The sequence below is a fragment of the Sinocyclocheilus rhinocerous genome, unplaced genomic scaffold (assembly GCF_001515625.1).
Source record: "Sinocyclocheilus rhinocerous isolate Xijiao unplaced genomic scaffold, SAMN03320098_v1.1 scaffold1939, whole genome shotgun sequence".
NCBI classification, from domain to species: Eukaryota; Metazoa; Chordata; class Actinopteri; order Cypriniformes; family Cyprinidae; genus Sinocyclocheilus; species Sinocyclocheilus rhinocerous.
Window position 1 is genome coordinate 222,116 of NW_015630547.1, and position 23,241 is coordinate 245,356.

General features: G+C 39.5%; 1 protein-coding gene across 1 annotated transcript in view; it reads left to right on the forward strand.

Moving 5' to 3' along the window:
* The first annotated feature begins 3,331 nt into the window (after nt 1-3,331).
* Nucleotides 3,332-23,241, forward strand: part of grik2 (glutamate receptor, ionotropic, kainate 2) — a 233,981-nt gene continuing 214,071 nt past the window's right edge. The window contains exon 1 of the mRNA XM_016553000.1: nt 3,332-3,843. Coding sequence (XP_016408486.1) covers nt 3,717-3,843 — 127 coding nt within the window. The 5' untranslated portion in view covers nt 3,332-3,716. The remainder of the gene's footprint in view (nt 3,844-23,241) is intronic.

The window sequence follows — 23,241 nt, forward strand, 5'->3', positions numbered from 1 at the left end:
ATAGCTGGTGATGTTAGCGACCAACAGGAACAGTTTGGTATGGTCCTCGAGAGCTTTGTCTCCCTGCTCCAGCAGGAGGAGGAGGAATTCGGGGCGAGTGAAGGGATCCATGGGAACAATGGAAAGAAAAAACACTGAGAGAAAACGAAAACAAAACGGAGGGGTAACACGGAAGTTACTGTTTTGGTCGGTCCTTCTGTCACACTTCTCGGGAGGCAAGGAGCGAGGAACTAGGAAACACCTTCTTTATCAGTCGGCTTTGCGTATACCCACTTCTAAATCCCCTCTGATGCACATCATTCATTAGTGTCCTGCATTAGGAAAATCATGACAGTCCACCACATGAATAGCTAATCCAATCGCATGTAAAAAATACAAATATTCCCTAAAAACACCCAGTAAAGACAGTCATGCGGTCAGGACCGTGGCGCTGACTTCCTTTGAAATAAGTTTGATGATTGCGCCCTCGCCCGCTCCGTCAGTCAGAGAGGATGCCGATTGCCGACAGTGACAGAGATGCTGCTTAGATCAAGACAGCAGGTCTAGTGGTCTTTTGGCGTCTCCCTGTGGTCCTATTTGATATCGCAGCTTGACTGGTGCTTATTTATATTAAAAAGGTGGTGGGGATGGGGGGATAAATTCTGGATACATTGATAGTCACGACATTATTCTCTACGAACAGACAACTAAACAAAATAGCATGTAATGTACCAGAGGTTCTGACAAAATGTTAATTGCTGCAGTCTATTTTTTTTTACAAGTGTGAACATATTAAATGTTTTATTTATTGTAATGAAAGTATGAAATGTATATTTAAAATGATAAAGAAAAATGATTCAAACTTATGGAAAATAGGGAATTCCCATAATTCCCTTTGTGAACCCATCTCATTGGTTAAAAAAATAAAATAAAAAAAACTTAATATTTTTCTTATTTAGCATATCGTAGCGTTTTATGGCAATATTTTAGTTTAGTCTTTCTTTGTGGTTTAACACGATCTTTATGTTATTATAATACATAATAATGTAATAACTCTCTAACTTTATTTTTATACCTCAATTCAGTTCGGTATTATAAAATTTAAAGTCACCTAAATTCCATCCGCAGTGTTGTTTATATGCCTAATATAGCAGCCGTTCCAACACATGGCTCACGTTTCTTGTGTTTAAAGTCTTTTTGAGAATAAGAATAATTTCTTTTGCCGTCTCCGATTAATGTGAAATGGCAGCTGAAAGCATACGTTAAATCCAGCGTTACCTTGCTTTATAAACGTTTTAAATGATATATTCCAAGTATATATCGATTAAACACTTATTTTGAATTATAGCGCAGCGCAAGCTGTGTCTTTAAGCGGGGAGTTGTGTTCGTCCGACAGGAGGCGTGTCTCCTCCACAGAGCCGAGCTGCTCCTCCATCTGAACACATGAACTACTGCTCCCACTGTACTCACACTTCATCAGCCTGAGCTGCTCTCAACAACTGAGGTAAGGACATTTATCTTCACCGTCACCACACTTTTAGCGGCTCTTACGTTGCTTTTAAATGATCTAATTTAGACATCGAAACGACTAAAGTTCAGATTAAATTTCACAGCTGGGACGGAACAGTTGATCTGATGTGACTGCTGCATGTGCTTCTTTTTTAACCTAAAAAAAATTACTGAGGCAACAATTACACTGAACTCTGTATGTCCTTGCCAAAAAAAAAAAAAAAACCGTTGTGGTGTTATGATACCTTTTTTTCTCTCGTCCACCTTAATTACAAAGAGGCGTATGGTGACTTGTAAGTTAATAAAGCATATTGAGACCCCGGGTTCGACTGCACGATCCTAGTTTAAAATGCACCGATCCAACCCCCCCCCCCAACCCCTTCTCTTTCTCTAAATCCACATGCACGTTATGTCTGTTGAGAGGTTGAAAGAAGCATCACTAAGTTATTAAATATGCCCTTGCCAGGAAATAGTGTGTCACTGCTGTTGATGAGTCTTTTATCATCACTTGAATGACTTTTGTGGGAACCATCACTTATGGAGAGACATTTCAATTCAGACTTTAACAACGATCTTCTGGACGTTTGAGCAGATAAACACATATAACGCACACGTGAAAGAAATCCAAAAGCAAAACTATGGGTAAAATAACGTATATACTTAGACTATACACAGCAAACATGACGTTTCATACTGTATGAGTTGCCAGAGTGATTAGTTAGCGGATCATCATATGGTGTGAAAACACACACACACTCACACACACACACACACACACACACACAAATTCACAATTTATCATTATGAAATAAAATACATTTTTACTATTTTCTTAAAAATATAAGATTAATTAATTATTCTTTCCGTATTTTTGCAGAAAATTAAAACCATAGAACACACCTCTTAAATTGACACACAAGGTGTATTCATTACGTTTGCATTTTATTGGTTTGGCCTTTATACAATACTCGGACATTTCTTGGAAGAAAACACAATCTTAATGGTCTATCTGAAAGGATAAAAGAGTGTGTGTTCCTGCAGCTGTGAGGTGATGGCAGCTGATTCCGTACAAAGCGATGTGAATGCGGACACTGATGAAATACAGTAGAGTGGATTGAGGAGCCTCTGTCGTCGCTGTCCGTGGTGCTGAAAGCCACCAGCGCTCACATGAGCTCAAGGCAGTCTATTCTAGTGCACATCTTAAGCCTATTTTGAAAGTAGCGGCACAATCGAGGTCTTTTTAATTTAAGTTGCACAGGGCTCGTCCTCATTTGGCCCTTTCCTGGTTTTAAAGGCCCGCAGACCTCAAAGAGCACCATATAGCCGCAGCTGTCGTCATATATATATATATATATATATATATATATATATATATATAGAGAGTGTGTGTTCAAGTTATCATAGTTTTATTGTAGCTAATCTATGTGCAGTAATGATTTCCCCCCCAAAACGGTTAGGCCATTTATTATTATTATTATTTGCAAAGTAATCGCAGTTTACGAGAGCAGTTATATATATATATATATATATATATATAAAAAGCATAAATAAACAAGTGCCATTTCAACATTTACACGAAAGCACGTGCGTTGTAGGGTTTGTTTTTCGTCTAATGCAACTGCAATCATTTGTTTATGAAACTATGTGAAAAAAAAAAAAAATCTTGTATGAAATACATGAGACAGTAGGCTGCGGGCAAAGCAGAGAGCTTACGGACGAACGGCTGCGCCTGAAGCATCATGTGAATATGTTATCCATGAACAGAGATGTTACATCCATGCACAGCATTCGCTTTGAGATGTGAAGCATGTTAGAGTAGGACATGGATGTTGTGAGCGGTCAGTGTTGCGCTCGCGTTGCTCTCGGCGCGACGTCAGTGTGAGTGCAGCAGTGCAGTAGACAGCATTACATGAGCAGTCTGCTCTCATCGCTGCCGCTCCTGCCTTCTGCACGTCAAGTTATCCGCTACACTAGCTCTCATCACTCATTCTCGTATTGCTCCGCTCTTTCAGGCCACCCGTACATGGATTTCTCCTGGATTTCCCATCTCTAACATGGACGCCCGGTCGGAAGGTTGCTCCTTTGCGCAGTGAGACGGACATGCGGAGCATCGCTGATATGGAGTGTCCTCTTCTGTCTCAGTGACCATGCCGTGATCACATCGCTGACAAAAAACACCTCCAAAGCAGAAATAAGTGGGAATCTTACGATCCATCCAGGGGAATGACATGCAGTGTATCGCAGGCATCGTGAAGATGTGCTCTCCTCTGGTAACTCATCAGAGATGGCTTGGGCTGTTGCTGCTCTTACTGTGTGTGGGATATTCTCACGGGATGCCACATGTGTTAAGATTCGGTAAGAGCCTTTTAAAACACATTTACAGGGCGCCTTTTTCCGTTTTCGCCGCGAAGCGCTTGCTGTTGTTTTAGTGTTGCAGTAACATTTCATCTAAAGCTTGGATGTTGAATGAGAGATGCTATCTTACCTTAACTTAAAAGTAGAGAACGCTACTTTTCCAAACACAGAACTTTTTGAGCCCCAATCACACATGCAAAAGTTGCGTACAGGTTGTGATGCAAAACCCCTGTACAATTTGCTGTTGCATATTGCATCTTCTCTTGTTGTTGCATATTATCTTGTTTCATATTGTTTCTGAATGTTTCATGAGGAGGACAATCTTGGCTGTGAAGTATTGCAATGACATATTTTGTTCCGTTCTTGCCTAAGGTGATACATTCTATTCTATTCTATTCTAGTGTTCAGGTTACACTAAAAGTCACACATTGTAAACATTGGTAACCTGCAATTGTTACCTTGAAAAGGCTATTTCTGTCTGATTAACCTAATGTATCAGTCATTTTAATTCATATTTTTGACTTGAATAAAACCATATAATACATATGTTACCATTTTAGGTTACCATTTTTTTTGTCTTTCAGTGCAGAGAATACTGACAAGTAGGATACAGAGTGTGTATTAGGCAACTGTGCATTTCAGTTTTGCACTGTGCTATTGTGACATTTGCTATGATTAATATTTTAGGCATCATAGAAAAAGTTAGACATGATTTAGTGTAGGCTTTCACTGCATAGATGTTCTCTTGCATGTTGCTATTAGTAACCATTTAATGAATGCTTTGAGGAAGGCCATCCAAGCTCAGCATCACCTCCCAGAACTGAGTCACAGGCGCTTTCTTAATAGAGTTGTAGTTTTAATAGGAGCGAACATGTTTGCGTCAGTCTTATTATGGTCAACAATGAAAGAGGAAATTTCTCTGCGAGAGGAAATATAAAAAAAAACAAAAAAAAAAACATCAGCAGATTAGTATCAAAGGCTGTTGCTCTCTGGGGTGAGGCCTGTCTGATGGGCTCCTATTCCAGTCTCAATCAATACAATCAAATAATGTCAAGTGCACCTCAGGGATTCCCATTGCATAGCCCAGGGCTTCCTTTAATTATGTGATGTAATAAGCTGTTTTTCTCACTCCAGGACACCAGCACAAACTGAAAACGCATCACATAATCACACACACCAGCAAAATTTAGCCTTCAAGTCCTGTTTCCATAACTGCTTTCCTCAGATGCTGCCTTAAACTGTGGAACTAATGTAACATAATGGAGAGATTTTCCAAATTTAGTTTATCATTATACTGTGCATGGTTTGCAATTAGCGAAATGGGTAAGTACGCTTCGTGCCACAAGGGAATTATTTGAAGCCTGCAAACAAACATTCACAGCTTTTGCGCTTTAATTGTTAGAACGCATTTTGCACATGATTGTGTAAGAAAGCAGCCTGTGTGTATTTACCCTATAGAGTTTGTTGGTGTTGCGAACACATAACTGCAGAATGTTTGCATGTTTTTAAATATCGCAAAGAATATGCCTTCTCTAGAATCGTATCATATCTTCCACTTTTTCATTTAACTAGACATTTATTTGCCATGGGATTGTTAAAAATATTAACAGCAATTTTAACTGGCAGAGATGCACATATGTGACCCTGGACCACAAAACCAGTCTTAAGTCACTGGGGTATATTTGTAGCAATAGCCAAAAATACATCGTATGGGTAAAAATTATAGATTTTTCTTTTATGCCAAAAATCATTAAGATATTAATTAAAGATCATGTTCCATGAAGATATTTTGTAAATTTCCTACTGTAAATATAATAAACCTTAATTTTTTATTAGTGATATGCATTGCTAAGAATTTCATTTGGATAACTTTAAAGGCGATTTTCTCAATGTTTTGATATTTTTGCACCCTCAGATTCCAGATTTTCAGATAGTTGTATCTCGGCCAAATATTGTCCTATCCTAACAAACCATACATCAATGGAAAGCTTATTTATTCAGCTTATTTATAAAGCTTATTTATTCAGCTTTTCGAAAAATTGACCCTTATGACTGGTTTTGTGGTCCAGGGTCACATATATGTTACACTTGTTATTGCTGTTATTGTTCATGTTGGTTTGTTTCTCATTATACACTGATATTCACTGCTGAGCGCTTGGATGTTGTGTGTGTGCATAAAAATAGTGCGGTAGATTGCATTTCTCTTAGTTCTGTTGAGATATTATTCTTGTGGGTGTGTAAGTGGCACAGGTTTGTGTATCTGCGTCCTCTACGTTATTATATCATATCCATAGCCGTGTAGGACAAGTGAGGTCTCCTCTTCTTGCGCAGAGATGATGTTGGATGATGGGGAGATGGGAAAACTGAACGAGCGCTACTGTCTTTTGTATGTGTCATCACATTCTCCATCCCTGCATTAGGAAGCAGCTGTCTGTGACAACATCTGGCTCTCAGCCACTGTCCCACCGTCCTCTGTGATTTCAGCTGCCCTTCTCTCACTCTCACACACAATTCACTCCACGTCTGGATAGACGTTTTATATTTATTTCTAACAAATGCTGCTTTTATTTCAAATCGTTTGATACATTTACATGCAGATATTTAAATGGAAATGCATTTTAGTGAAATAATAACATTTCTAAGGAGAACATGTACACTGTAAAACGTGGTAACTTGTTATCTTAAAGAGCTATTTCTACCTGATTTAATGCATGAAATGAGTTTTGTTGGTATAATTCATTTATTTAGGTGCGCTCAGTGATGTCAAGTAATATTTCTGACATGAATAAAACCAATTAATCCACATAATTTATAGGTTACCATTATTTCAGTGTAGTATGTAATGTTGTTTGTAAGCTCTTGCTTTTTTTGAGGGAATGAGGGAAGGCTAATTAGCTCTTAATGTCCTGACTCATATTAGTTTTTTTTCCTTTCTTTGCAATCACAATAAACTTCTAATGTCAAGAGAAAATGTTACAGAATAATGTTGCGTTAATGTTAAGAATAAGATAGAAGTGAGAAAGTCTATAATGATGTTCTAGATATATTTTTTTATTTATCACGCTTTAAAATATTGACACTTTGGACATTCTTAACAACACAAGTGTCTGCTCTTATTCTACACAGCATTTTAGTCTTTTATTAGAATATAATAACTTGCTGCACCTGAAGAGAAACCAAAACATATTTTCAACTGACATCACCAAGGCCGTGCAGGCCAATAGCTAAATAGCTATTTAGTAATTTTTTGTATTTCGTAGCTTCAGTATTTTTGATAACTGCTTTGGTTTTGGTTAGCTTAGTGGACTATATGCATATTTAATTGAGTTGCATCTGAGAGAAGAAATGCAGCAGAGACAGAGCTGCATTGCCTTTAACAATTATCTCATTAGCGAATATTAACAAGGATGTGCCACAGAGAGAGCTGATCGGGTCATAATACAACATAAACAAAATCAAAACAAAGAGCTGTCTGGTCAAAAACAATACAATTCATCAGGGCACATTCTTAATGAGCACAACCAGGCTATCAAAACATGAAAAGTCCTTCTCCCTACTGTGTTAGGAGTGCAAGAGCAACAGTGGGGAAAAAAAGAGCTAAATGGTTTAAAAGTGCTCATACATTTGCTGCATGCAGAATATTATAATATGTAAATCCATTTCCATTTTCAGTTCAACCCCATGATCAAAAATAAGACCATAAAACACAAATGCATCTTTATCCAGATATGCACCACTATGCAATATTCTTATTTATATATTTATTTAAACAAATATTTAAAATAAGTTATAATTTGTTCTGTCATTGCCAGTATTCTGAAGGATAATGCCTCTACAGCATCAAACAGAACTGCAAAACATTTCCAAACACCCCGCTTATATGTCATTTTTCACCTCAAACTCACAACATTGGTTGAACCTTAAGTTGATATTTTACGATTGCGATTCCATTTGATGGAATTTCCACTTCAAATCAGGAAAAGCACATTGAATTAAAAGAACCTAAGTCTTAAAGACACTAAAAGTGGCAAGTGTTTCCCATCAGTAAGGCTGTATGCTGTCCTTCAGTAGTGCTGACCATTCGTTTGCTCCAGTGCTGATTCCATGACCTCCATGTGGAGGCCTACTTCATCAAGGACATATGTGACCTTGAGAGACAAAGGATAGCATCTCACAGCCATCTATATTTGTTTATATGCTGAGCACAAAGCTTAAAGTTCATATCTCATGTTTCAAGGTTGTTCCTAAAGACATACAGTGTGTTGTTATATCACTGTCCACTGAAACACTCTGAAGACCTTTGAAAATGCCTGATTCTGTTGTGGTCGCTTAGCTTCAGTGATACCGAGTCTGTATCTGTCGTTCAAAGAAATACATTGTGAATGGAACATAACTGATGAGTAAGAACAGGTCATTCCCATGTTACTCCTATACCCACAAGTCTGCAAAAATGTATATCTGCTGATAAAGATTCTTCATGGAACCACAGTTTTTTGCTACCTTGTTTTGCGTCTTTCTTGTTTGCCAATAGAAACACGAGGGGAGCCAGGCTATGGGGTACTTGTCGCTTGCACTACCAGGAGTTTGGAGTTTCTCCAGCAATGACAAATAATTAGTGTTATGGTTTCTGTCCAGTGGGCCGCCATAGCACAGCCCACATCCTTTTTTCCTGCAAACTACTACACAGCAGAGTGATGGTAGTCCAGTTCTCGTCAGTTAAAGGTATCCGTGTGACATTTTTATACTCACTTGTCATTAACCATTTTTACCCTCCCACAGAACTTTTCAGATTCATTTGACAGCATAGACTTGCTAATCCAGGTTTAAGAGGCCAGCACTGTACCTTCAAAAGCTTCCTACTGCCTCCTTTCCACCTTGTGCATCTTTATATGCACCTTTATATTCATGTGTTGTGATGATGACAGTATTTCTCATCATGGGCTCATTGGAAAAATGTGCCTCTGCCTGCATTTTTCAAAACTCCAAAAACATACCTTTACGTACAGTACAATTCACTGTGATTTCCAGCTGAAATGAACACTAGAGGCAGTAAAATACCAACAACTTTTATTCCTTTTCACACAAATTATAATTACAGGGCAGATAATTAAGAGACGTATTTTTGCATGTTTTTTGCACAACACTATGTTTTGACCTCAGAACACTTTTTACCATAGCACGTGATTTCTAAACTAATACATTTTGACATTTGCATCACATAACCAGCTCCATATGCCTTTTCTCACATTGTAAAATAAGTAAAACAGTCCAGTGAAACACCAGTCACACTAAAAGAGCTCAAAGACTTGTAGAAGCAAGCTAAAACGGCATGTTTTCTTTAGCAAATGTGTTGCAACCTCACATTTGTTTTTGTTAACACTATCAAATTAGGTTTAGGATAGGGTTTAAAGTAGGTAATGCATTATTTTCAAATGTAGTATAGTATTAATCACTCATAAGACATTTCACTTTGAAAGTGTTGAAAAACATGTAAGAAGCAACCAGTGTTGGGGAAAGTTACTTTTAAAAGTAATGCTTTGCAATATTGCGTTTCTCCATAAAAAGTAACTAATTGCGTTACTTTTTATGGAAAGTAATGCATTACTTTATTTTGCATTACTTTTTGTCACCTGGGCTGGACTTGCTTATTTGTTTTTAATAACAAGAACCCAAAGGTTATTTTTTGGCAACTGTAAAGGCCCTTTCACACCAAAAGTGAAGGCTGAAGGAAGTTCCTCTGCACCTGACTCCCAATTTCTCTCAACACAGGGACAGGAGAGGTGTCAGTGAATAAATGGGAAAACAAAATAACTAGTGTTATTTCAAAACATAACGCAGATATTTTGTTGTAAATTTAACAGTAATGCTAGTTACTTGAAAAAAAAGTAATCTGATTACGTAACTTGCGTTACTTGTAATGCGTTACCCCCAACACTGGAAGCAACGTTGTATTATTTTGCAGAAATTTCTTCTCAGTTACATTTTTTTTTCAATGAGCTTGGATCTGTCTTTCATCCCCTGTATGATGCTCAACACTCACAACCACCAAAGTCTTGATCTCCCAGTTATATTGTACCTATTACAATCCTTTCCCTCAATCCCCATTGTGTCCTCATACTGTTTCTATTTGCCCACCTACAGGTTTGTCCCTGGGTAGAGCTTAATATTATACTGCCTTTGCAAGCAGAAGTGGCTCCAATTCTATTTACCTTTGGTATCTTTGAACCCCTTGTGTCTGTACTTCCATCCTTGTATAAGCTGTACTTTGAGGCCTTGGCCATGGTGTTGCCTCTTGTTTCCGCTCGTTTTTACTCTCCACTAGACTACATTTTGAACAAAAACCTCCTGTGCAACATGGTCTAGTTTTAATTGCTACCATCAACCCACGTGAATCCATTTTACTCTCTTCAGTTATTCAGGCGAACCTCTGCTCTGATCTTTCTCTGGATCAGTGATCATAGCCACACTCAAAGGTTTGCCAAGCTTCAAGGCACAACCAAACAGCATCTCCCATTTAAAATCTGCTCAACAAGCACTCATTTCATAGTTGTCAGTTATTATTCTCTCATGGCAGTCAGTAAACCTCGATAAGCAATGTTGGAGGGATTTCCATCCTTTTTTTTCTGAGACAGGGCAAAGCAAAACTCTTTGCGTATTGTTGATAATACTCATCCTGTAACCACTGATACACATTACCTGCTCTGGAACTCAGTTTGCAGCTGCATTTTGAAATCTCTATACTGTTCTTCTACACACCTAGTCTGTACTGACCTCCTTTTAGTCATGTAAACTTCCAGCAGCTACCTTAAACAACACAACACGTGTACTTCAAAACCCCGTAAACTGATACAGCACCCTGAGATTCTCTGTAGGAAGCTTCTCCAACTGAATTATAGAAAGCCAGCTAAACATGTTGAAATGTTTTTTTCTACACCCCAAATGCGATTTTCTAAAACGAACTTCCACAAAAAGATCAGAATTGTTTATACAGTCCCACCAAACAAAATGGGTGTTGTGTTGTAGTTAAGATCAGCTCGTTCAAGTACGAGTCCTTGCCGAGAGCTGAGTAGGTTCACTCTCAGAAAAAAAACAAAAAAAAAACAACTTTGGCGTTAGGGTTAGGTTATAGGGTTATATGTTACCATTTTTAGGTTACCATTTTAAGTGCACCTTTATGGATACCGTGTCAAACTTTTTCCCACATCCTCTTATATGATTGAGGTTAAAATTTTGGTTTGCCAAACAACAAAGCTAACTGTCTAGTGATCCTTTATATGTGTATAAAAAAGATCAGAATACTTTATTTTAGTATCATTATGAGGGGGAAAATAGCCTTGTTTTCCTAATCTTTGAGATTAACTTTAAGACAGTAATGGGTCAGTTTCTAGACTTAGCTCAGTAAGTGTAAATAATACATGTTAGATTATAACAGATTAGTTTTGTTTTGTACAATGTGTATGGCAATGGTCCTGAGGATTGAGATGTGCCATAGGGATATAAAACAGGAGCAGTTGCAATTTGCAGCGGTGGTCTCACGGCAGAGAATCACTGCAGGTGTGGAAACGGCCAATGAAACTGCAGGAGGATCAGCCGTATACATAGGAGCTAAGCTGCACCATTCGATGAGACCAAAAATAAAAGAATAAGAGGATGGGCAGCACAAAAGCACTGGAAGCGCAGAAAATGTTAGAATATGATGAATATTAAAGCTCTTTTTCTTGGCGCTGAGATAACTGAAGGTTCTGCAGCTCTGTTGGAGGATTACCGAACAGGAGCAAAAGAGTAAATGGAGATTTACTGATGCACAGAATTGAAATTACTCTTTTAGATGAACGTGTCATGTTTTACTGTGGAGCAACTTGGGAGGGACTAGTGGTAAATATAAAAAAATCAAATATTCATTCTTAAATGAGAGAAAGAAATAATTAGTTAAGATAGGGGCAACTGCAAACTCTTGGCAGCGAATACAGCAAGTACTAGACCGGCTGGCTCCACAGCAGGAGTTGCATTGGAATTGCTTTTAGAGGCAGAGTTGCAAGCGATGAAGCAAATGGTAATTCCATTTCAGTTCACAAGATTTCGTTCTCAGCTTGGCTGAGTTGAAGATCTCTATCAGTGGGTAAAAATGTTCTGTTCCTGGGTTATGAAGCGGCTCATGTCGCATATGTATGGGTGTGTATGTTTGGCTGACCTGGGAAAGATTTTTATGTAGAGTATTTTTCAAGCTCAAGGCCATTTAAAGTATGCATATTAACTAGACAACACTTTATATGTGTGTGAATTGAACCAAAGATACCATTGCTGGCCAATAGTGTTGGAGATTTTAAGCAAAGATTCTAAGCAAATAGAGCTAAAGTCGGAAATGTACATTTGGCCAAATACACTGATCTGTTAAGACTAGGAACACAAAGACAGGAATATTAAAACACTGATGTGAATCTGCAGGAAAATATACATAGCATATTCTTACGTCAGACTTGGTGCTTTGATTGGTGGGATTGAATTATTGGAATTCCATTTTTTTGTGTGTGTGTTTCAGTAATGAATACAAAACTTGATGTGCATTTTGAAGAATGTTCTTTGTATAAGAAACAGTCAGAATCACAGACAGACCCACAGTGTTCTATGATTCAGTCAATAATTCATCTTGATAAATTTGAATAATCTCACTGTAGGGTATGTACACTCAGGCCTATGTTCACTACAGAAACATGATTTAAAATCTGCTCCAAGAAATCAATATGGATGCAAAGCCAAAGGGCTAGATATCGGAAAGTCGTTCTTTCACTCTGACTAGGTAGTCTTGGGAATTTCTGCTGATATGCTATAAATCCAATCTGTAATGTCATATTAAATGTGGGATTGGCGTTTAGAATGTTAGCAGTTCTCTGGAGCCATGAGGTGCATGCCAGTACATTTTTTGACACTTGTTGGCCACTTCTTGAAGAAGTTTCAAAAAGTCTTTCAAACTGAGATTTGCCACATTATGAAGGGAATGATGAATGCGTGTTATTTACACCAACTTCACCTTGTTTTGTAGGAATCACTGATCTTCCCTATTCATTGCGGTTGCTAGAGTGTACACAGTGTAATATCCAAAGTGAGTAAAGTTTTATCATGTATTAATTGATTGCTATGAATTTTTTTCTATATATAGACTGAAAAAGTGAAATGACTGTGTCATTTATTTGAAGTGCATTTTTTTCTCAGTTTGTTTAAAAGCAAAAAAATAAAAATAAAAATAAATAAATAAATAATTATAATAATAATAATAGTATTTTCACTTGACCCAGAGTGTTGATGTTCAGAACACATATTGGCTAGCTTTTTGGTGGATAACAGAAAACATATTGCATAATTTAAAAAGACATTACAATGAACATTTATGTACTTTTAAGAGAACATTCCTGTCTTTATTTATAGTAAATAAACTAAATTAAAAATACAAAGATTTTATATTATATTTTGTTTATGGTAAAAATTGTAAGTTGTAAGAAGCCAAAAATTATTATATATTTATAACATGTTTTGCTTATGTATAAAGAAAATATATCTAGTATGCTCTTTATGATAAATAATATGATTAATATAATATGCACTTTTATTTTATATTAAAATAAAATTTAAGGATTGATTCAATTTAAATATAATTTGAGAAAAAATATATATTTTTTCTGTTGTTCTGGAGTACAATTTTTTTTCAATTTGTTTAGTTTGTATTTAAATATCTTCTGGCATCAAAGAGCATCGCATTATGGCAGTAAAGATTACTTGAACATGTTCTCAAAACTAGCAGTAGGTCTTGTAACCAAATTTTTTGGTCTGCATTGTTCCTTTGTGATATGTTACTATGTAATAACACAGTCAGTTACATCATCCTTTGGTTTCCAGGTCAGAGTAAATGAGAGCTGGTTCTGAAAGAGGTCCACAGATCCCCTGGCTGATCATCAGCACCATTTCAGTGGAGAGAAAATCTTTAATCCTTTCTTTGTTTTCATCATTCTCCCCTTCACACTTCCTCACCAGTTATCAATTGATACTGCAAAATCAATAGCACGTCCAGTACCCTACAGCCCAAACAGAATCTTCACATTCACCAACAGATGGGAGCGAATCAGGGTGCTTATTAAACACCAACTCTGCTCGGCAAGACCCATCCCAGCTGACATTTTCGACAAAGATCTGAAAACAACAGGAAGGGAGGGATGGAATCACAGATGGAGAGGCTAAAAGAGACATCTCAAAATCTGAGCTGTTCAAAAAAATTGAAGTGTTCTTCTCTCATAGGCCTTGTGGGAAACGTAGATCTGACGTAAACCATCGGCCTTTGTGCTCTGACTATCAGGTCACGCTCCGCTGAGAGGAAATTTCACTTGCCGAATGTCGATAGGTCAAGCGTAGTGTAAGCACTTCCATGAGAGATTCCAGACCATTTCCATCATACAGGCTTTCATCTACAAAGGTCATGAGTGTGTGTACATGTGAGGTTTGCTGTTGTACGTGGTAGGAGTTTGTGTGGATATGGGAAATTTTATTTATAGAAATCACTGTAAGCATGAACGTTCACCTAAACATGAATTATTTGAATATATGAATATTCCTCATGTTGTTCCAAACTTATTACTAATTTTCATCTCCTGTGGAAGACTGAAGTAGAAGTTTTGATGACTAGTGTTCACACTACTCTTTTCCATACAATGAAAATGGATGATGATCTGTAATGCCAAGCTCTAGAAAAGGCAAGAAATACAGGCATAAGTAGTATTTTGTGTGCTCTCTTCCATGTGTTCGAAAGCATTTTACTAGCTCATTGTGATTAGTCATTAGTCCCATCTGATGTAGTATTGCAGGCAAAACTGGAACTTACTTTCACTCGACCTAGTAAGCTCAAATCTGATTGGTTGTCTAATTGGTTGAAATCTTCTCGTTTTGACAACTTGGAAACAAAAATGAAGTTGTGTTTTCAAAGTATGAGGTTGATACAACAAATGCGTCTTAGCTTGCTCCCATAAATCTTTAAACTGTTTTATTGTCGCTAGTATGTGGATGCTTTGCATTGCAAATGCAACACTCTACCAAGCAAGTTTACTGCATCAGAAAAGAGCTGGTTTTGTGATGCAATATAATCTGCAATGTGACACAATCGATAATCTGACCCTGTAATCATATTTTGTGTAAAAAGGAATAAAAGTTGTTTGTGGTTTACTGCCTCTAGTATTCATGTGAAGTGAATCTATATGAGTTTTTGGAATTTTGCAAAAATGTAGGTAGAGGCTTGTTTTTCCTATGTTGAGCCTGTGTTGTTTAAAACCTAACTTTTTTCTTCTTTACTGGACGTTTAAGTATTTATGTATATATTTTTAAACACTCACTTTTGTGTGTGCATGTCTCCATCAGATTCTTATCAAACCAATTTTACAGTTTTGCCATTAATGCTGTAATCTAGTTTCGCTGGAAGCCCGCAGAGAATGCTATCAGCCTGGGAGAAAGAGAGCTCAATATGACTCCTCGAGCATTCAGAGTTGGGTTGAGAGGAATCACGGATTGAATGTAGTGTGCTTTCATGTGTGTGCACATTTGTGTGTGTGTGTGTGTGTGTGTGTGTGTGTGTGTGTAAGTGTGCTCTTTTACCATAGGACTCTGTGTTTTGATTTCCCCAGATGTCACAATCAGGCTTCATCAGTCCTTTGGAGGAGAAGACTTTAGAGGAGCGAGACTTGAGAGAGAGAGACAGTTAGAGCTAGAGAAAGAGATAGAAGGAGAGAGAGAGAGAGAGAGAGAGAGAGAGAAATAAAGGATGTTTCCCCTTAAATTAAACATAATTCTAAAATGCTTGGAGAGACTTTGGGGACTCCTATAGCTCAGTACTTTCTCGACTAGAGAGCGTGCTGTTTAGCAGAGCATCTCGAGTGTCTCAGATTATGTGTGCAGTTGAAAAGTGTTGGGGAATGTAAATAAGTGCAGTATACTTCAGGGAATACAGTGGAGTGGATGTTTGAAAATCTCAACAGATCTGTAGCACAGTAATAAGATATTGAGTCAGATTTTACTGCTACGATTGTAACGATTCATCTTCACTGTGATACAACTTGATTCAGATTCTGTTTAATGTAACGTGGATTCTGTTTTATGTGGTTTTGGGGTGCTCTTGGGAGAACAAACAGCCTTACATTGAGAATTGAAAAATAAAAATCACTTCATAGAGCTAAACTACTGTATATGTCATAGGTGTTTGTTTTCTTAACTTGAAATGAATACATGGCAAAAAAATCAATGTAGAGCAATAGTGATAAATATGGATAGACTGCAGGTTATCCAGTGATGAATGAATGTTGTCAAGACTGTGGTGTTATATTGCAAAGCCGCCATAAAAGTAGCCAATCGTGTGCCATGCTAAACCATACTTACTGGTGTATCATTGTATTGTATTCATTCATTTATTAAATGCAGTTTTCTCATTTACTAGATATGAAATAATAACATTTCATTCTTTTCTGTGTGACTTCTGCTGACAACTCATTTCAAAGGATTACATGATGATAAACAGGAATAAACTTTAAAACTGTAGTGATATAAAACATTTGTAAATATTTTATGTTTCTGTAGCTGTATATGCATAATAACGTTTATGTTTTGGATGTTATCAATACGTACATATTGTATGTTTCAGAATCTATCCAAAGCCGTTTTTCCACCATAGACATAGTTTAGTTTTCCACTGGGGGGCTGCTAACAGAGCTCATAATACAAATGTGTCAGTCGTTGCCTTGGTAATGCAAGTGTTTACATAAGGTATGAGATGTAAATAGCTATCACTTTATGGAGAATGATCAGATATTTCGGGTTTTATGAAACCACGATAATGGACTGAATTGAATTGTGTGAATGAATTGTGACTTGAGGCAACTGTTGTGATGTGTAATCTGTATTGTTTGACATAGGACTTTGGTAGCATTTCACCTACTAGACGTTTCCTGTACTATACCTAAATGTAATTCATTCATTAGTATTGAAAAGATATACGAGTACATTGAGTTCTCCCCTCCTGATGGCTGATCTTTGAACTCTTCCTGTTGGTAAATGAGTGTTACATGATATTAAGCACAGGTCACAGCTCTTGGGATCTTTCACAGCTCATTATTACATGGGTGATGATGCCTGCTACATAATTCAACTAACAGAGGCCTGTGCGCCATGACTGGAAGAATCTGTAAAATGTGTAGCGGTGTATAGATTAGGAATACATTAAGAATCACATTGCCACATTATGAGGAGAATTCAATGATTATGAACCGGCCGCTGATAGTCTGTGTTGTTTTAGCAACACAGAAGGAATTATGCAAATCAGGTTTAGGCTCTTAAAAGGTGTGCTTATTTAAACACACATCTGGATGTTTGCCTGGCAGGAGTGTTTCCTCCGAGGAGGCAAGGGAGGCTGTGCCTTCCTCAAATTATTGGATGACAAAAAATATTACAAATATTACAAAATATAACATTAAAAAGTGTATGAAAGGCCGAGGCGGAGTCCTGGAATCAGAGGCTGGAGGCAGAGGCCAGGGATTCTCCAGCCACGACGACGATGGAGACTGGCAGACCCACGGAGCTCGCACCGTACCGATGGTGGGCTGAGGGCAAGCAGAGGGGCTGTCAGACGACCGGAGGAGGCAGGAGCAGGAGGTTGGGTGGGCATTTTTGAGCCACCAGGCTCTCAGGGCTGCCCTTGGGAACAGAAGCCCTCGGGAACAGAAGCCCTCTCTGGGTTGGACTTGGAAACAGGAGCCCTCTCTGGGCTAAAGTCAGGAACAGGAGCCCTATCTGGGCTAAAGTCAGGAACAGGAGCCCTCTCTGGGCTAAAGTCAGGAACAGGAGCCCTTTCTGGGCTGGGCGTAGGAGCAGAAGCCCTCTCTGGGCTTAACTTGGGAACAGGAGCCCTTTCTGGGCTGGACGTGGGAACAGATCAAATCAGGTTTAGGCTCTTAAAAGGTGTGCTTATTTACACACACATCTGGATGTTTGCCTGGCAGGGGCGTTTCCTCCGAGGAGGCAAGGGAGGCAGTACCTTCCTCAAATTATTGGATGACAAAAAATATTACAAATATTACAAAATATAACATTAAAAAGTGTATGAATCACTCATTTTTCTAAAGAAATATTGTCCAACAGCAACACTAGCAGGTAAAGTTACAACAGGAGTCTGCATCTCTCTTGGCACCCCTGAGCCCATTGAGTTTTAACAGACCCTCTAAAGCATGTGGTGAGTTTGCTGGGGGGCAATTGAGAATGAATGGGGAAATGTCACGTGAGAGGAGCCAATGCCTCCATCGTGATTTGATTGGATATGAGTGGTTATGGTTGGCTGTGATTGGTTCCTGCAATAAAAAAAGTGCCTCTTGTGTTCGTGCGTGTTCCACATTCGTGAATCAGTCTGAATGAACAATATAATGACGTTAATGGGAAGACTCATTAAAAAAAAGTAAGTAAACAAATCAAACACTTAGATATAACCACTTTGTTACGTCAAGAAAAGACTTGGCCTGAAGGGCCTGAAAACATGATCTGTGGGAGTTTTTAGTGAGTAATCAACTTGGTGAAATTTAAAGTAGATCTCTGTGTCTGTGACTAATATTTACTGAGATTTGATGACTGATGATCCGAAAAATAAAAAAATAGTTAAAAGTTAACAATTAAAAAGAATAGCTGAACATAAGTGTCACGCCCATGGACTGTCAGTGTGTTTGTTTTCCTCCCCATGTGCTCCCAGTAACCTAGTTTTTCCCTAGTCTAATTAGTCATTTGATCCACCTGTGTCTCATCAGTTTCCCTCGTTTTATGTTGTATTTAAAGTGTAGTCTGCCCCATGTTTCCTTGTCGGGTCTTGAACGTCCATGTTGTGCTACGTGTGTCTCCTGCCACCCCTTTGTTACCCTTGGTGTGTTTATTAAAGACTGTTGATTGTGAGTATCCCTTGTCTCCTCGTTCCTCGCTCCTCACAGTAGGCAATCGCGAAAGAAGACTCGACCTAGACAAAAAGTATAACTGCGTGTTCCCCCTCCGTTTTGTTTCTGCGTTTTATTCAGTGTTTTGTTTTCTGTCGTCGTCCGAAGATGGCCCTCGAGCGGATTTTGCCGCCTTTGTGGAGTGGATACTGGCGAGAAACGGATCCCTGTTCACCGTCTGTTCCGAGGAGGATCTCGCCAGTTCCACTCCGGATCCAGAGCCCAGCCCACCATCACCTTGCTGTGCGGAGCTCAAGCCCGAGCCCACTGTTGATGGAGAGCCCGAAACCGCCGCGACCAACGAGCCACCGCCGCATGGAGCGAAAGACCTGAGGATCGCCGTGGAGCCGGGGCTGTTCATGACGTCAGTCCAGGTGTGAGAGCCGGCAACAGAGCTCAGCACGAGGGAAAAAGCTATGGACTGCGAGATCGCGGAGAGGAGCTCCGCCCCCTGCACCATGGCTGAGGATGAGCTGAATGTGGATCTAGGACTGCTGGACTTCAAGGGAGAGTTCATGGATGTATATGCTGATCTGCCCCCTCTCCTCCCTCCTTCATCGGAGCCCTCTGTCAGTTCTGTTCCCACGTCCAGCCCAGAAAGGGCTCCTGTTCCCAAGTTAAGCCCAGAGAGGGCTCCTGCTCCTACGCCCAGCCCAGAAAGGGCTCCTGTTCCCCAGCCCAGAGAGGGCTCCTGTTTCCAAGTCCAACCCAGAGAGGGCTTCTGTTCCCGCGTCCAGCCTGGAGAGGGCTTCTGTTCCCAAGGGCAGCCCTGAGAGCCCGGTGGCTCAAAAATGCCCACCCAACCTCCTGCTCCTGCCTCCTCCGGTCGTCTGACAGCCCCTCTGCTCGCCCTCAGCCCACCATCGGTACGGTGCGAGCTCCGTGGGTCTGCCAGTCTCCATCGTCGTCGTGGCTGGAGAATCCCTGGCCTCCACCTCCAGCCTCTGAGTCCAGGACTCTGCCTCGGCCTGTCGACACAGCGGCTCCACCATGGCTCCTAGCTCCCTCCTCTCCGCCGTGGCCCATCAGTCCACTGGCTCCACCGGGTTCCCTCGTCCCTCCGGCTCCGCCTTGGGCTTTCGTCGACCATCCGTCGCCTCGGGACTCCACTCCTCCAGCTGCGCCTCATCACTCCATCCCTCCGGCTCCGTCAGGCTCCTCCTTCCCTTCTGCTGCTCCTCGGTCCTCTGTCGCTCCGGCTCCACCGCGGCCTTCCGGATCCCCGCCTCCGCATCGGTCACCTGAGACATCTGTTCCACCTCGGCCCTCCGGATCCTCCTCGTCACCCTGGCTCATTGGCTCTCCATCTCTGCCTCAGGCTCCTCCTCCACCTGCTCTGCTGCCGTTGGTTGGCCCCCTGGAGTCGTCAGCCTTTCCTCCACCATGGCTCCTCTCTCCTTCGGCTCCACCGTGGGTTGCCGTTATGGCTGTGGCCTGGGTCCCGTTTGGCTCCTCCTGCTCCAAGTCGCTGTGGTCTCCTCCCTGGCTCCTTCCTCCATCGTCTCCACCAGGGACGCTATCTGCCGGCCCCCTCCCAGGTATCCGTCCTCCTCCCGAGCCTCCTCCCAAGTTCCCACCCAGCCCTCCCTATGTTGTTTCTACGGCACGAGGACGTGCCTTCCGGGAGGGGGGGGCAATATGTCACGCCCATGGACTGTCAGTGTTTTTGTTTTCCTCCCCATGTACTCCCAGTGACCTAGTTTTTCCCTAGTCTAATTAGTCATTTGATCCACCTGTGTCTCATCAATTACCCTCATTTTATGTTGTATTTAAAGTGTAGTCTGCCCCGTGTTTCCTTGTTGGGTCTTGAACGTCCATGTTGTGCTACGTGTGTCTCCAGCCAGCCCTGTGTTACCCTTGGTGTGTTTATTAAAGACTGTTGATTGTGAGTATCCCTTGTCTCCTCGTTCCTCGCTCCTCACAGTAGGTAAGCCTCCTCCCAAGTTCCCACCCAGCCCTCCCTATGTTGTTTCTACGGCACGAGGACGTGCCTTCCGGGAGGGGGGGGCAATATGTCACGCCCATGGACTGTCAGTGTTTTTGTTTTCCTCCCCATGTACTCCCAGTGACCTAGTTTTTCCCTAGTCTAATTAGTCATTTGATCCACCTGTGTCTCATCAATTACCCTCATTTTATGTTGTATTTAAAGTGTAGTCTGCCCCGTGTTTCCTTGTTGGGTCTTGAACGTCCATGTTGTGCTACGTGTGTCTCCAGCCAGCCCTGTGTTACCCTTGGTGTGTTTATTAAAGAGTTTTGATTGTGAGTATCCCTCGTCTCCTCGCTCCTCACAGTAGGCAATCGTGACAATAAGTTCATAAGTAAAATATTTTGTTTAAATCGTTACTGCCTTGAGTTATTATTTTGGAATGTTAAATGCTTAAAAACACTAACTTGATTAGATTCATACTTCGCATTAATAAATACAATATTGATTACACGGTTAACTTAAAAATATAAAACTTTTTTTTTCTTTTTCTGATAGTGTAAGTAATGTTTATTTAAGCAAGAAAATGTGACTAGGACATGAATTAATATTTGATAAAAAAAATGCTCTTCTCCATTGTTTGATCATCATTTGACAAATTACTGTTGCCATGTTCAATAGTAAATGTACAGAAGCTAAATCTTAAAATAAATTCTGTATTGTCTGTTTTTGCAGTAATAGCAACAAGATGTTTTTGTGCATAAAATAATAATAATGTCTCAATTTACATTTATTTCAGCACATTTAGCTGGTCAAACTAAACACAGTGTTTTTGTCCTGAGATACAGCATGCAAAAGTGAAACAATTATTTAGTGAACTCACCCCATGCTTTATATTTGTATGGAACAATTCAAATTCTAATGCTAAAAAAAATAGAATGAAAGAATAAAAATGCCTCTGCCCTGAGGTATCAATCTCTCCTATGCCTTTCCTTTTGGACTGAATTTTTTTATAGTGGATATGCTTATGAAAAAAAAAGATTTCATCCATTTCTTGTCAGTTGACTTGTTTACTCTGTCCCTCATCATGAAGTCCCTCATTGATGACTCATTGTAACTTTCCCTGAACACGCTTGTTAATTTTGGCTTCAAATTTTCATATTGCATGACATATGTATGCATTCATTGGTTAATCTCAGAAGAGCTGAAAACAACAGTAAAATGTGCATTTAAATATATTTATACATATATTGTACAGAACTGTGCCAATAGAGAAAATATGGTTGACCAATGTTTTTAGCCACTGTCAACTAAACTAAAATAAAACAAAACACGAAGCAGTCATTCTTATCTGCTTACTCTCAGTATTGCTCAAAACTCACACAGGCACACAGAGACAGCAAACAGCAAAAGAAAAAGTGATGGAGAAGAATTTATTGGGCGATATGGTGAGAAAGGAAGCACTCCTTTAAACTGTCACTTTATTGTGAAAGGCTCAATTCACTGTCACTCTTGTGTGGTATCTGATCAGTGAAATGTCACTCACAATGTGGACTAACTCACTCATACATACATACATACACACTGAATTGGCTTCTAAAAGCTCTTCACATTCCCTTCTACATTTCTACTTGTGTTGATCTGTCAGTGAAATCTCTGCATGGATGACTTGATAAATAATAATAATAGTAATAATAATAACTGTTAAAAAGAAAACTATTTTAGAATAAATGATATACAGAAAATGTTAAAATTCTCCATTGCAGGCTTTATGTGAATTCATATGGGATGTTTGTGGCAAAGGCCAATAAGTGAATGTGAAGTGGAGTTAAAGCACATATTTGTCCTTCTTTCTGCTCATCAGGTAGAATTTCCTCTTCCACCACACGCTTGACCAGTCGGATTCACTCGGCTAACAGATCGATGCTGAAAACCCAAGCATAGCTAAATGAAATTACTCTTACCCTGTTGCATGAGGCAAAAAAAAAAAAAAGAGGACAAAGCATCAACACAATACAAACAGCTTTCTTTTCAGGTTCAAGAAACACACAAAAAATAATCTCAAGGACAGTACACATGCATCCACATAAGTAACAACAGGCAAGACTTTGTCTACCTTCCTCCTTTCATTCTTTTGTTCTTAAAATTATATTTTTCTCAGAACTCCTTTCCACATTAATTTTATTTTCTCTTTAATCTGGGCATGGAGCTTCAATTTCTGTCCTCAAAAACAGTGTAAATAAAACAAACCTTGGAGCGGGAAGCTTTCGGCAGATTGTAAATCACAGTCTGTCCATTACTTACTCGACCAAGTGATTCCTCTCTTCTACTTATTTGCAGTTGTTTCTTTGTCTGCAGTGTCATCATCTCCAAAGTTTTTATTTGTCTTCAGTTTCTTGAGGCGCTGAATTATAGAAATTGTTCATTCAAAAGGAAAAATAGTTTACCCACCATAATGTCATTCCAGACTTTATTTCT